Raw genomic sequence first — 11,433 nt, 5'->3', positions numbered from 1 at the left:
GTATCAAGCTGATGCAGATATTCATATCGAAAGCTGTAAAGAAAAAGGCTGTCTGCTTCACCATGTAAACGAGTATCACCCAGACTTGAAAATGTTTTGTGGTGATCGCAGCTGGATGATGCTGTAAAGACAGCGTGATGTACTAAAAACTGTCCGTGAAACGTCAACAGATGATGATGTCACGAAGCTGGCACAATTTGTGCCTAGGACATAAGACTCCTTGATGTCAACCCCTGAAAGGTACCCAGCACTTGTGTACTGGCTTGCCGGCTCACGAGGAGCTCACTTGTCCTCTGGAGACCCACCAGGCACCATGATTGCGATGTTATTGCCGTTCAGAAGGATTTTCTCGAGATGGGTCTTGGTCGTGCCTTGTGGGGTGTGGTCGTACTCTGTCACATTCTCCAGCACCATGTTGACATACACGTCATACCCCTTTAGCGTGCCAACAACTTCCTTGTTGCCCTTCATTATGATCCACAGCTTGGAGTCGATACATTTTGCTATCAGCTCAGATGGGAGGATCTTCGAAGGGTTGCTGGTGAATGCACCCTTTTTCGGGGCTATCATGATCTCGAGTGCACGTCAGTGCCAGCCTTAATATGTATGGAACCTTGCAGGCGTTGTCATAAGAACGTTCAAAATATCATCTAAAACTTGCTGTACGCTTCGAAGGCTGATAACAGGGGATGCTGTTTCGAACAGACAGATTAAACCATTTTAAAGCCGCAAGTTCAATAAGGCTTTGCCGTATATTGTGTATACTGCATGCCATTCCGGTCCTCCGAAGTGGCGACCGGCGCACGGGCTGGATGGTGCGTTGCCTATCTGGAGACAGTTCCATGCAACGCCGTGGCCCACGGTACCATCTTTGAGGCATTGGGGCTGGGAGAGACATTTCGGGCAAACGTCAGCTTAAAGAATGTGTCTCGTAGTGAAGGAGCGTGAGCATGCAGAGCGTGCACTTATTTAGGAGTCGTTTGGACCCTTGTTCGAACTCGTCGGAGCATGAGCATAGTTTTTTTCCAACCTGCAGCTGGAAGCTGCCTCCTGGTTTATGCGTGCAAGACAATCAAGATCAGTTCGGGACGGATTTATGAATAACATGGCTTCCAGCCGTGTAAGCTTGCCACAGGTGGCCTTTCTTGCTGCCGTGCTGTCTCTTGTCATATACTACCTCACAAAGAGTACATGCGCTGTAAAGCCATGGTCAGCCAAAGGGTTAGGGGGTCCTTTGACCCCTCAGAGAGACAAGATGCATGTCTTGGTCACAGGTGGCGCCGGTTTCATTGGGTCTCATGCAAGTCTGAGGTTGCTGGGTGAAGGTCATGCGGTGACAGTTATTGATAACTTGTCCAGAGGCAACATGGGAGCGATCCGTGTATTGAAGCGAGCAGCAAAACCTCTCAGGTTCCAGTTCATTGAAGCAGACTTGGGGCACAGCGATGCGGTACTCGAAATTTTCAGGAGAACCAACGTCGAGTTGGTAATTCACTTCGCTGCTCTCGCGTACGTAGGTGCGAACTATTCAAGCTTGAGGAGTACATAGCAACCCACTCTGCTTTCGTGCGTGTGCACTGTCATGTGCAACGACATTACCGTGATTTCACGGTGCGCATTGATGACCGGTATGTCTTGTCGTTCAAGTCTCGGGCTGAGCTACAGAGCTATGTGAAGCTGTCCACTCCAGTGTCAAGGAGAGTACGTCACGTCGACGGGGCTCGCCTGTCACTGATGCTGTGATGGAGAATAACACTGGTAATTCAGAGATCCTTATCATGGTGTTGCCGCTAGTCCTGGGGGTCATAACGACTTGCAGCTACATCCGCTGTTGCTCACCTTGGTGCAGATTATGCGATTATCTCGAGTTAGTCGGGGTTTACTGGCTGCCCACCAGCCTGTACGCTGAATGATATGTGACATTCACGCCACTATCGATGCCTCCCTGCGTTCCGTAGTCTGACTATCTCATTTTACGAACGCCCTGCAGGGAGGTAGGGTTCTACTCGCGCCTGTGCACATTTCCTGCTGCAAGACTGTCTTGGCCAAAGCTGCGTGGTTCTAAGGCTGAAAACAATATCATAAATGGAAAAAGTGGCACTCAAGTGTAGAAGCGCCAAACATGTCGCAAGTCAAACGCTTTGACATCTATCCCTCAGTCAATAATGGCCTGATACAGTATTGCCTGGTTCAAGTCAAAACAGTTGAGTTTCACATCTTGCAGTCAAAATGCCATCGAAGCCATTTCGTCCCACACTGGCTGCAAGGTAAATTGCCTTGGGTGTGAGGGACTTGCTTCGGGTTGGAATGTGATGGCCGTGCTCAAAGTCTCGAGTCTCAGGACCAGGATGCATTTCAGTGTGGGGATGACTGAGGTGAGCCATAAATGTTACACTGGTGACACCACACTCATCAAAGAGGGCGGGAGGGAGGGTGAGCTGCCTTAGTAGATCAACAAACAGACACCCGAGGCAACACACTGGCGACGCAACTATGTAGGCACAGAGTAGGGACAATCAAGTAGCTGAGCAGATGCAGGAGATAGCTCACTATCGCAGGCGAGTCTACACTGAAATTTTTTCAGACGAGCTCACAGACCGTGATCCAACCTGACTAAATAATAGTGCGAGAGTTGAGACCACGTAGCGCTCGAGGCCTTGTACAAACTGAAAATGTTGATGCAACCACTGCAGCCAAATGACAAAGGCAACGGGCCGATGCCCGACAGTGACACGTTGTCAACAAGTATGTACACATGCGGCACCCAGAGTTTCTAGCCCAGAAATATTTGATCTGGATTTCCACCGCAGAATACATATCGTGCAGTTCTAGATCAACGATGTAGAGTGTGCACAAACCACTCAAACTCATCCGGTAGACCTCTGCCTTGTGGCTCAGGATCCTTTGTGAACCTCGATTGATCATTGAATAGCTTGCTACATGAGGCCAAAACCCCTTGGGTACATCCCCCTCGCCAACGGCGTGGGTGGCATTGCATGGTAATTGATTGGTTTATTTACATAGACAGTCGGAACAGCACAGCTCACACTGAAGAGGAGTTCCACTTTCCATTCACAAAGTGTTATCGCTTATTGCTTCCTGATCAGGGGGTGGTGCCATAAGTAGGGAACATCGTTTCCTACATTCGGCCTCAGGCCCCAGCGCGGTGGCAGAAACAGGCCGAATCACAAACAACAGCACACACTCGCAAAGGTACAACGACCCTCAACTGCACGTCGGAAATTGGAACTAGCACGCCTTCTTCGAAAGCACCATCCGTCCAGCGCTCGAAAACTCCAAGACAACGACAAGACATGACTCCATCATTGCTAAGTGATGTTGCTTGCCTGTGCAGGTGAGTCTGTGCTTGACCCTGTACGGTACTACCGCAACATCACGGGTGCCACGCTGAACGTGCTCGAAGCCATGCGTCAGACAAAGGTGAACAAGGTGTGTTCGCCGGCTCTCTACATCTGCGTTGTATCGTTTCACAGTGTTTTCCAGTCCAGCAAACGTCATAGTCGCAGGTACAGCAACAATAGCTCTCGCCGAACATGGACAATGATGGGTCGAGCTTCAATCTGTCCAACAACTGATCTGTGGCCAAGAAAATGCGGAGCTTGTGGGGTGAAACTGGGCGTGTGGCCAGTGCTTTCAGGCAGTCTGCTTTCTGGATCGGTGTCCCTGAAATTGCATGGTTATCTGGGGGTTGAGCTCGCTTCTGGCGAAGCTCTGCGTATGGCTGTCCCCTTTTCCCCGCCATGATGATTCTTTGAATCCAACCTCTTAGGAGCTCAGTCCGCGGGGCGCTCGGCTGGCGCTGTTTTCTGTCGCAATAAGAACTGGGGGTTAGGATGATGAAAGGCCAAGTCCAGCATGGTATCTGGGTAAGTACACCGCGTATCTGAGTAGGAACATTGCCAGTAGCTGCAGTAACAATCCAGGAGATAGCACAGACGACAGTACCCGTCAGCGGGTTTCTCGAGATAGAGTCGCCGGTAGTGCCAGCAACCCTGGCAGGGTTACTGCGTTCGCTTGGGTTTGGGGCCATCTAACCTCACGGGGTTTTACCCCTACATATTATGTACCTTTTTGGTACCTTCTGGGTTGGATGGTACCTCACGGGGTTGTGTCGCAGCATGTACGGTACCCTGAGGTACATGTAAGGTTCCTTCCATCTAACAATAGCTACCGCATGCATACGGACATCAGCCATGCAGTGCAACTTGCAAGTCTGTCTTGGCCCAGGGCAACCAGGGGTTAGAGGCTAGGGCTCTCTTCTGGAGGTAAAGGCTGACATAGCTAGCTCCATCTTCGGCTCCTTGGCCTGGGGGTTTTGGCGGAGGGAGTTTGCTGCTCACGCGATGAGAGCTGTCTGTCGCAGCCAAACAGGGGCTTTACCAGTACCGTAATCTAGACCACAGGTGACCAAAACCCGTAACAACGCGCTTCCCAGGGTACCTGTAGGTACAAGAAAACAGATGTGCTCCATCTAATTTCCGAATCATAGCTTGCATAGAGAACGTGACGCAGCATAATGCTGGGCACTTGGTCAAGTGTTGCCTGGACTTTGGTACTCTGGTTTGCTCGCCTCGACGCGTGGTGTGTGTTGTTGCAGCTGGTGTACTCGAGCACATGTGCCACCTACGGCAACCCCAAAGAGCTCCCAGTCACCGAGCTCACTCCAACGGATCCCATCAACCCGTACGGCCGGGCGAAGCTGTACTCGGAGAAAGCGATCAGGGACTATGCGCATGCAAACCCTGAACTTAAAGCTGTTATTTTCCGGTATTTCAATGTCTATGGGAGCGATCCGACCGGCCAGCTTGGGGAGTACCCCCCTCCCGCTGTTCGCGAGCATGGCCGGATCTCTCAGGCATGCTTGGATACAGCGATGGGTATCATACCCGAGCTCAAGATCATGGGTACGATCCAACACATTGCCAGACATCATTGCTGACATCTGCCGGAGCAAGGGCGACGGTGGAACAACCGAAGCACTACGAAAAACCAGGCAAAGAGGCAAGTTGCAGAGCTACCAACGGCAAGGGCTAAGAAATCTGGAATGACTTTGCCCCATATCAGTTTATGCTGTGAAATCGGGTGTAGCGTCGAGCTATCCGACGGAAGATTCAAGCGACAACAGATGTTGAGGTTAGGGGTACCATTGTTACGCTGTCGCGTAACAAAGACCTATCAGGCATCGTAATCAGCAGCCAGTTTTCCAGGGTATCTTGGATATCCAGCTGGTCCTATAAGTACTACGAATGTTGAAATGCCACCTGTGGAAAGAGGGCTCAAACCCAGCGCGGGCCCTTAACTGTTTAGCTCAAGGTGCCGTTGTCCGGTAGTATGCATAGGACGCGAAGGCGCCTGCGCGATAGGTACACCCACGCCTATAGGTACATCCAAGCTTTCTACAGACTGTTGGAAAAACGCGTACAAGTTTATACCCGGTATCTCACCAGCCCTCAGCAGGCGTCTGAAGTTCAGGCTATGTGAGAGGCTTAGCGTCGTAGGGCACTGCAGCGTCCACAGGTACGTGGGCAGCACTAAGAGCAACTCGGGATGCAAATTGCACCGACTGGTTCAGCAGACATTATTTTATGACAAGCTATCTACAAATATGTCCGAGTAGTTTGCGCTGACTGCGGTAGGGTGCGCTTGCTGCAGGAACTACGCATCCGACTCCGGATGGTAGCTGCATACGTGACTACATCCATGTCACGGACTTGGTAGAGGCGCACGTGTTGGGAATGGGGCATGTAACCAATCCGCCCGAGCTCTACAACGTGGCAACGGGCAAGGGCATCAGCGTCAAGGAGTTCGTCAACGCATGCAAAGCTGTCACAGGGCGGGACATCAAGGTGTTTGAGCAGGCCGAGCCACGTCCAGGGGACTATGCTGAGGTGCGGATGCAGTGATTTGCCAGAATGGGGTTCGGACCCCCTCTTTCACCCCAAAAGCCATGCATTTTCAGGCACCGCGACCCAAGTTAATGGGTCTGGCGGAACGCTGTGCAGATGGTGATGATGATGTATGTTTTTACAACAGTAAAGCATCCATATAGACATTGCTAACTCCAAGAACTATTTGGAAATTATGGTCTTCGTCATTCGTGGCAGACTCCCATGTGGACTTCAAGGTCTCAAACCTGGGTTGCCAGCCTTAAGGATGTCAGGGTGGGCGGCAAAGCTTCCTCACTTGACTGAAGAGTGGGGGGATGAAACTGTCCCTTGAGGATGTGCGGAGCTCGCTTGGTCACATTGTGCAGGAATAAAAGTTAGAGAGGTATGCAGTGTAGCTGTTACTTCAGCCTACCTTGTAAACCTAGGGTTCAGAGAGATGGCTTGCTAGTGAGCTTGCTTGATGTGATGACGTGTGTCATTTCCTGAGATTGCTTGTACCGTAACAATACCAACAACCGGGCGAGCTTTTTAGAAGCGTGACATCAATTTTTGGTAGTTTTCCTATATGCATACCTGAAAATTCAACATTCAACATATTTTCTCCTTGTAAACTTGGCAGCGAGTCCAAGAGCGTAACCGTGACCTCCCATTTGTTGGTGTTGTTACTGTATGCACACGTCCGTAGCAACTGCTTATAAGACTGAGGCACCTGATCTGATGTACCTTCCTACAGCACTACCGCATCCACATGGACATCCAGATTCCCGGAACCTGTAAGACACGAGCGCCATACCAGTAGCAGCCTTTTGCGATGGGCCTAACCTGTGTAGCCCAGACCATTGGTGGCACCCATTGCCTATTCAGCAGGGTCAGTGGATAGCCCTTCATGTGATGATGATGATGTATCTTTTTACAACACTACTGCATCCACATGGACATTGGCAACTCCAAGAACTACTTGGGAATCATGTGGTGCTCGCAATAGCGTAACAAGTGCCGGAATTCCGCATCATACCAGCACTCAGCAGGTACTGAAATTGGGCTGTGATGGAATTTTAGACGGCCGTAGGGTCCCATCTGCCTGACGATGAGTTCCCTACCTCAGTCCGGCCGCATTGGTGTCATTCTGACAAAAGTGTGTCAGTGGGGTCCAACCCCCACTTCTGTCCCCACAACTTTTGTCGTCTCTTTCAGACATCTGAACCCAAACATCAATCTACCCCTGGCGAAACACTGGTGTGTGTGGTGCAGATTTATGCCGACCCCAAGAAAATTATGGAGCAGATGGGATGGAAGCCCAAGTACACGGATGTGTCCGTTAGCTTGGGGCATGCATGGAATTGGCGGAAGAAGCACCCTAAGGGTTATCCCGCTGCCTGAAAGTGAGTCACACATAGGTCACATATAGGTCGTAGGGCACACTCAGGCACCCTGATGAGCGTACACGGGTACAGAAGACTGGACTATCCTTCTTTCTATCCGGACTCTCAATCGAGGAAGAGCATATGATGGATTCACTGGTGAAACCGTGATCCTATTCACGTTTGCACCATTCGCAAACCGTGGGCCCCTCTCACAGGCATGAATAATTCAGGCCGAGAGCTTGTACACCAAATATACGGATGGAAGGTGATTCAAGCAGTGCTTCGCCAGATTGGGTTTCGACCCCTATTTTCGTCCCCAGAATCCACGAATTTTCAGGCACATGGACCCGAAAAATGGCAGGGCCTGGCAACGCACTGGATTTCAGGCCGTGATCTTCATGGCGTGGCGGCTGAGATCTGCGGCACCGCACCTCCGCGCACATGAACGGCAAGTTCGACAATCCACAATACGTCGTGGCATGCTGTTGTCTGTTTCGTGGACCCAGGGTTCACATCGACCACGCACGCCAGGCGTGGTCAGATGACGTAGGTGGCGACGAGATGACGTAGGAGGCTGCCGGCAAAGGCTAGAGTAGAAGTTGGGATGACCTCAGGAAGGTAACCTCTTTATTTTAGTAGTACAGACATGGCAGACAGGGTAACTTTCAAATGCATCACAACGATTTATATATATGATGCGATATATGATTTATCGCATGCTCTGCATGGCATCTCTATTCAATCATGTGTGAAGACACTCTGATATGTAAAACACCCTGTTCTGACCACCTGGGCAAGTTGGCTGCTGAGAAGATGGCTACCGGCAGGTTTAGGCTTGAATTGTAGGTGTCCCTTGCTACTCGTGCACCGATGACACGCCATGCGTCTCTGAGGCCCGACCCGGAAACCTGGTGCCTGGCCGTTGGCAATTGCTGTTTCAATGTACATATCCCATGGATACATCCCGTGTTGCTGGTGGGTGCCTTTGAACTAAGTATTGCCCAACAAAATAAGGGTACAGCCCTTATTTTGTTGCAGTCGGGTGTGTTGTTGTGTTGTCCTGCACCAAATGCTGGGCCCCCGATGCAGTTGTGTCCTATACCACTTGCGGGACATTTTGAGGGATACTTGGATTGGGCTGGCGTATTTGAATTTGTATTTGGATTGAGCTGCGCTTCCTTGAGAGTCGATGCGTTTCGCCTTTCAATGCCGGCGCCCTCTCGGGTGGCGTATTATGTCTTGTTTATATTGAGAGCCTATGAAGAACAGCCAAGGCGGGAACCAACCAATCATTCTATTCCAGGAAGACGTCTTCCTCGATCGGCACACACGACCTTCCAAGATGTCAACCAGATTGGATGCCATGAGCCGGCACTCCACATCTTCGAATTCGACATGCAGTAGTGGCGTTCTGTGCCATGCCAACGATCATATGCACGCCCTGTGTTACCGTGGTAAAATATACCGTTGGCCGGTCACAGTCACGCTGGGCACTTTTGGAGTACCTAGAGGTCTATTAATTCACAATTAATCCACATAATGTTTGGGTCACTTACAGAAAAAAATTATGTCACACATTAAATTGCTTCGGCCAAGAGTCTAATATACTAAGGTAGAACGCGATCAGAAGCCCTTCCCTAAAGTGCTATCCCACACCCCAAAAGGAGGGGCTACTGCAACACTAAGCTTCCTGCCCAGCATCTGCGACCCTGCCATATTGTAATTCGGCTGGGCCATGCATGCCGTCAAATAGATAACAAAGTATGCCATCCAAGAGGGCCGGGCAGACTGGCATGGCCGATCTTGCGCCGATGCATGTGGCCCAAGGGCATTGCTGGTGTGGCATTGTGCTTGCAGCGCTTATCAGATGCGCTGGCTCAAATCTTAGGCTGAGAAAACGCATGACTCCCTTTGCCAATTTACACCAGCCTCTACATAGGTGCATTTGCCGGGGCATGTCTGAACAGACCAAAGCATTCAGAGTGAGGATGCTCACATATTGACGGCAGCCACTGTGGTTGCTTTTCTGGCTGGTGCAACTTCAAGTTCCAAGCGGAGTGCCGATCATTTCGTGCATGTGTAGATAGGCCTGCTATTCATCATTTGATCATGGGACTTGTTGCCGTGTGCATGCACTGGTTTGCTGCAAGGGAGTTGCTTGCGTTCCAGGGACACCAATCGGAGAGTAGTTCTCGTCTGCGGCAATATGACGGATGGCAAGTCTCGTGCTTGCTCGCCATGTTCATTCTCGGCGTGCCCACGAACTTTCTTGCCGTCCGAAACTCCTCTTCAAGGAAGCGCGAAACCGCTTTCGGTAGCCTGATGTAATCCACATCCAGATTCACCCTGTCACACGGATGGTATCTTTGGCCTCACGATAATACTGACATCAATGCAATTGCGGAAAGAATAGCTGAAGAAGTTGTTAGCAAGATTGCGTCACATTGGACGCCTGTGCGCCGCCAAATAATCAAGCCGACAATGTGCGAGAGCACTCTTAGTGACATTTGAGCTCCCTCGTATTCTTGCAATTCTGGTTCTTCGCTGCGAATGTTGGCCCAAGGGCCTAAGGTTACCTCTGTAAGTCTGGTAATGGCCCCCTTTCAAGGAAAAGCGTTGTCGAGACAAGCAGGCATGGGATTGGCTTGGATATTATTTATCATGCATGCAAGATGGGCACGAAGCGCAGTGCACGACCATGATGATAACCCTCTGCACGGAACCCTCTAACCCTAACCTGATGGGGAAGCTGGTTCGAATCCAAGAAAGTCAAGCACCCTTTGCACTTTCTAATGAGAAATCACCCACCTTTGCTTCCCTATATATGCTGTGTCATCGACATGCATGCTGACCTGGTGCGGAATCAACTCTCTGCGGAGTACCAGCCCGATAATGGCCAACGCGAAAGTAACAAACACGACGTGTTCACGACATATTACAGAGGCATCTAACGATTGAGAACGATTTCTACAGAAATAATGGTGAGGCATCTGTGCTTTCGCACAACTGTGTCTTTAGACGGGATAGTCCATGCCACGATTCCAAACAAGTTTGCTGAGCCTGCCAAGACCCAGGAAAGAATCGATGCACATCAAAGTAATGCCAAAAAATGCCCATCGCCTCATGTCACCCGCTACTTGTCAACGTTCCCAGTCTATGCCATAGAATACTTGCGCCGGCACCCCTGTGGTGTGAGTCAGCTGCTACAATATTCTCGATTCAAGAGAGTTGGCACGCTTTGGCCTCGCTTCAGCCTCGCAGGATGTGATGATATATGATGACTTTATTAGAGTCAAATTCCTATCCGTCTCACGCCATCGTGCTCTGCGTGCTTGTGTGTGCTGTTCTACTTGTACCGGTCGCTTATGACAGTGGAACCGTCTTCCAGCAAACATGCCCGTCAGTCTGTCACAAACAATGCGACGTTCCTCATGCGTATTACAAATCATCATAGCTATTACAGGTGATGCTCCGCGTGTGGTTTGTCTCCCTGGTGGAGGCCATGGTGCTGTGTAATTATATACAAGCGACAACTTGTTACATACAATTGTACACATGGTTGTTTGCCAGGTTTGCCAAGCGCGGATGGTATAGTCATCGTAAAAAATGTGCTCATCAACCTTTGGTAAAGATTGCAAGCAATTAACGCATACTTCGGCATGCTTTGAGAGTGTTGGCGGCGAATGCGTGATGCATGTTCCATGGTTGTACCTCGCACGCCTAACTCGTATGAGACTGAATCTGCTGCTCGAGCATGATTTCCTAATGCACATGCGTAAATATACATCATGACCTTAAGTCAATGCGTTGGCATATGTCTCAGCTGTAGGACGAACTTGCGGCTTTGGCACTTTATTGGTATGGCATCTGTATGAATGCCTTTCGTTTCGGACGGCGATTTCGTTAGCGTGCAACACTATACACACAGCTTTTAGATTGTAGCTTGCTTTATTGTGGCAGGTGTACTCGAGATCATGCTCGAGGCCATGTCTTTGGCTCAGGGTTAGAATGCAGTACTGGCACTTACCAGAACCGTAAGCACGCCAGTACCATTCTGCGCATGCTAGACGTCGTGCATTCCTAATGAGCTTTGCAACCAGGTTGAATTGTTGCAAGAATATGCATGGCATCAAGGTGGCTGTTTTGATGGTTCCGCACGA

At 50.2% G+C, this 11,433-nt stretch overlaps 2 protein-coding genes across 2 annotated transcripts; one reads left to right on the top strand and one right to left on the bottom strand.

Annotated features, from left to right (window-relative positions):
* Positions 1-282: 282 nt before the first annotated feature.
* On the bottom strand, positions 283-8,389 carry LOC149809695 (sm-like protein LSM5). The gene is made up of 2 exons (XM_089994688.1): positions 8,379-8,389; positions 283-538 (listed from the first exon to the last, which is right to left on the bottom strand). Exons 1-2 carry the CDS (start codon positions 8,387-8,389, stop codon positions 283-285), a joined length of 267 nt encoding a protein of 88 aa, XP_089850814.1.
* On the top strand, positions 1,106-7,289 carry LOC149809696 (putative UDP-arabinose 4-epimerase 2). The gene is made up of 5 exons (XM_089994687.1): positions 1,106-1,517; positions 3,356-3,450; positions 4,619-4,925; positions 5,674-5,909; positions 7,161-7,289. The coding sequence occupies exons 1-5, from the start codon at positions 1,106-1,108 to the stop codon at positions 7,287-7,289; spliced, it is 1,179 nt and encodes a 392-aa protein (XP_089850813.1).
* Positions 8,390-11,433: the final 3,044 nt, after the last annotated feature.

The sequence above is a fragment of the Nuphar pumila genome, unplaced genomic scaffold (assembly GCF_984573655.1).
Source record: "Nuphar pumila unplaced genomic scaffold, dmNupPumi1.hap1.1 HAP1_SCAFFOLD_884, whole genome shotgun sequence".
NCBI lineage: Eukaryota > Viridiplantae > Streptophyta > Magnoliopsida > Nymphaeales > Nymphaeaceae > Nuphar > Nuphar pumila.
The sequence above is the reverse complement of the archived record's forward strand: the minus strand, read 5'-3'. Positions and strand labels throughout refer to the sequence as shown.